Below are 2,910 nucleotides of genomic sequence, written 5' to 3' on the forward strand. Positions count from 1 at the left end.
GGTGGGGGGTGGTCGGGCGGTTGGCGTTTAGGGTTGGTGGGTGGATGAACGGGTGGGTGGACGGAGGGACTGAGGGGCGCAAGGGATGCAAAGGAAGGCAGTTCGGCGGGCCGGAGCGGGAATCAGACGCGACGTCGCGGCCGTGCGCCACCCAGACAGAAACAGGCGGCACCCTGGCCCCCAGGCTGCGCCCTGCAGCCGCCGCGTTTGATGGTGCGCCAGCGCGCGCGCGTGCCTGCTGCTCTTTGCGCTTCTCTATGGCGTCCAGCTGCCACTCCTCCCGGTTGATGCCCTCCACCGCCGCGTTGGCCGCCGCCTCGACGTCCACGCCGCGCTGTGCCTCGACGTGCCTGATGGTGTGTGTGTGTGTGTGTGTGTGTGTGTGTGTGTGTGTGTGTGTGTGTGTGTGACGGGGTGCGCCCAGCGGTGTGAGCGTGTGGGGTTCAAGGGGTTGATAGTGGTGGGCGCTGTGCAGGGTGGTGTGCGAGCATGGACTGACAAACACGCCCCTCCGCACACACACTCCCTTGCACACCGACACAAAAACACAAAAACTGTTTTCTCCCCTAGCCCCCCCCTCTCTCAGACACACACACACACACACACACACACTCACACGCACCCACTATCCCCCAGCCAACAAGCCCACCCTTGCGCGCACACGTGCCCGCACGCACGCACACGCACACACACACACACACACACACACACACACACACACAAAACACACAACAACCCCCCCGCCCACCTGACAGCATAGAGCTCAACGGGCCGCAGGCTGTCATTCAGCCGCTTCAGCACGTCACCCTCCCCCGCGCCCTCGCCACCGCCGCCCGCCACGCCCAGCTGCGCCGCCATGTCGCTCATCAGCGCGCGCGCGTCCTCGTCGCCGCCGTCGCCCGCCGCTGCTCGGTGCAGTGACAGAGTTGGGGAGAGGCGGTCAGGCGGGGGCCGGGCGGCAGGTGGGTGGATTGCCTCCGTTCTGGCGCCGCACTTGGTATTCAAGGCGTTTGGAATGGCAGCAAGGACGTAACGTGTGCGTGCACAAAAACAACACGACGAAAGGACTCCATTGCCAGTTCGCGCGACGGCAGGGCAGCAGAGCGGCCCGCGGCCCCGGCTCGTCGACTCACCCGCAGCCGTGGCGCCGGCCGCGGCACCGGCCGGCGGCGTCGCGCGCGCGCCCGGGCCGGGAGTTGTGGAGGGCCGCGAGGCGGAGGGCGTCCCGGCGCGCGCCGCGCCGTCGCCTGTCGCGGAGAGGGGGCAGCACGTACGACGCGGGTGACGTCAGCCCCAGCCCCGCCCTCACGGCAGCGTTGTACACCCGGCCCCAACGCCTTCATACATCAGAAACCGCAACGGTCTTCACCCCCCACAAAAGCGGCGTCCCCAGGGTTGACTCAGGCTGCCCCAGGTCAACCCGGGCGCCCCGCCCCGCGCCTCAAATCCCCCCCTCCCTGTGCCGCACCCTCGTCGTCGTCCCCCTCCGCCTCCTCCCCCACGGGCGGCGGCGGCGGGTCCTTCGTGAACTCCTCCATCTCCTCCGCCACCTGGCACGGCGGTTTCAGCGGTTTCGGCGGTTTCGGCGTTTTCAACGGCGGTTCCATGTGCGGCGGCGCCTGCGGCGGCTGCCCCGTGCGCTTCCAGCGACCCACCGCAGGGGCGGCGAACGCCCCCCAGGGATGACGCGCCTCGCCTTGCCCTGCACGCACGGCTGGCTCGTCGCATCGCGTGCACCCACGCCCCAGCCGAGGGCCGCCCCGCCGCCTGGGGCGCCCCGCCCCTCCCCCGCTGCGCCCCCCCCTCGCGCACCTCCTTCTCCGCGGCTGCCGCCGCGCGTCCGTCCTCCTCGTCCTCCGCGTTGCGGAATGCGGCGCGCACCTCGTCCAGGGACATGCCGCCCGTCATGCTGCTGCCGCCGGCCGCGTCTGTGACGGATTTGTGGTTGGTTTATGAAGGGTCCGGGCGGGGCGTGCCGTGAGTGTGTGCCGGGTTGGTGGGTATGGGTGGGAAGGCGGTGCGCAAAATGAGGGGCGCCGGCACCCGCACCGGGCGAGGGGGTCTAGGGGGCAGCGGTCGAGCGTCAAGCCGGGAGAGGCCGGGCTGTTCCTTTGCATTCACCGTTCTGTCACCGCTGCACTCGGCCGCGCGCGTCGCTGCGCCCGAGCCGCCCTGCGCACGCAACTCCCCGCCGCCGCCCTCCCCCCCTCCCGCGCACCCGCCATGGCCTTCGCGAGGAACTCGGTGTTGAACGCCCCGGACTGGATGGCCAGCCAGTCCAGCTGGCGCTTCTGGTCGGACTTGCGCAGGATGTTCTCCTCTATGGTGTTGGTGCTGATGAGGCGGTAGATGTGCACCTCGCGCGTCTGGCCGATGCGGTGGCAGCGGTCCTGCGGAAGGGGGGGGGCGTGTGGGGTGTTGTTGTGGGTGTCTGTTTGTGTGCGTGTGTGGATATGTTCGTATGTGCGTGTGCTTGTGCCTGTGCCTGTGCATGTGAGTGTGTGTGTGCGCGCGTATGTGTGTGTTTGTGTGTGTATGAATGTGAGAGAGTGTGTGTGTGTGTGCATGTGTGCGTGCGTGTGTGTGTTTGCGTGTGTGTGTGAATGTGCGCAAGTAATTGCGTGAGCGCATACAAAGAACTGGCCCAAGACCGGGCGCCCGGGGACGAGCGCGGGTCAGGTTCGCGGGAGAGCGCGGTGGGACGCGCCTTCAGCCCCACACGCGCGTGGTCGCGCGCCCTCGCGGCCCCCACCTCCCACCTGCGCCTGCGCGTCCATGGCGGGGTTCCAGTCGCTGTCGTAGAACACCACGGTGTCGGCCCCCGTGAGGTTGATGCCCACGCCGCCGGAGCGCGTCGACAGGATGAAGACAAAGTACTTGGGGTCGGTGTTGAAGCGCTGCATCATCACC

General features: G+C 68.6%; 1 protein-coding gene across 1 annotated transcript; it reads right to left on the minus strand.

The window, feature by feature from the left end:
* Positions 1–172: 172 nt before the first annotated feature.
* MNEG_15837 (hypothetical protein) lies at positions 173–2,903 on the minus strand (the record flags this gene model as incomplete). Its single annotated transcript, XM_014035692.1, has 7 exons — positions 173–350; positions 749–905; positions 1,134–1,247; positions 1,469–1,550; positions 1,813–1,928; positions 2,219–2,390; positions 2,760–2,903. Coding segments are annotated over 7 exons (963 nt in total), but the record flags the coding sequence as incomplete, so codon positions are not given.
* Positions 2,904–2,910: the final 7 nt, after the last annotated feature.

The sequence above is a fragment of the Monoraphidium neglectum genome (assembly GCF_000611645.1).
Source record: "Monoraphidium neglectum strain SAG 48.87 unplaced genomic scaffold scaffold05714, whole genome shotgun sequence".
NCBI lineage: Eukaryota > Viridiplantae > Chlorophyta > Chlorophyceae > Sphaeropleales > Selenastraceae > Monoraphidium > Monoraphidium neglectum.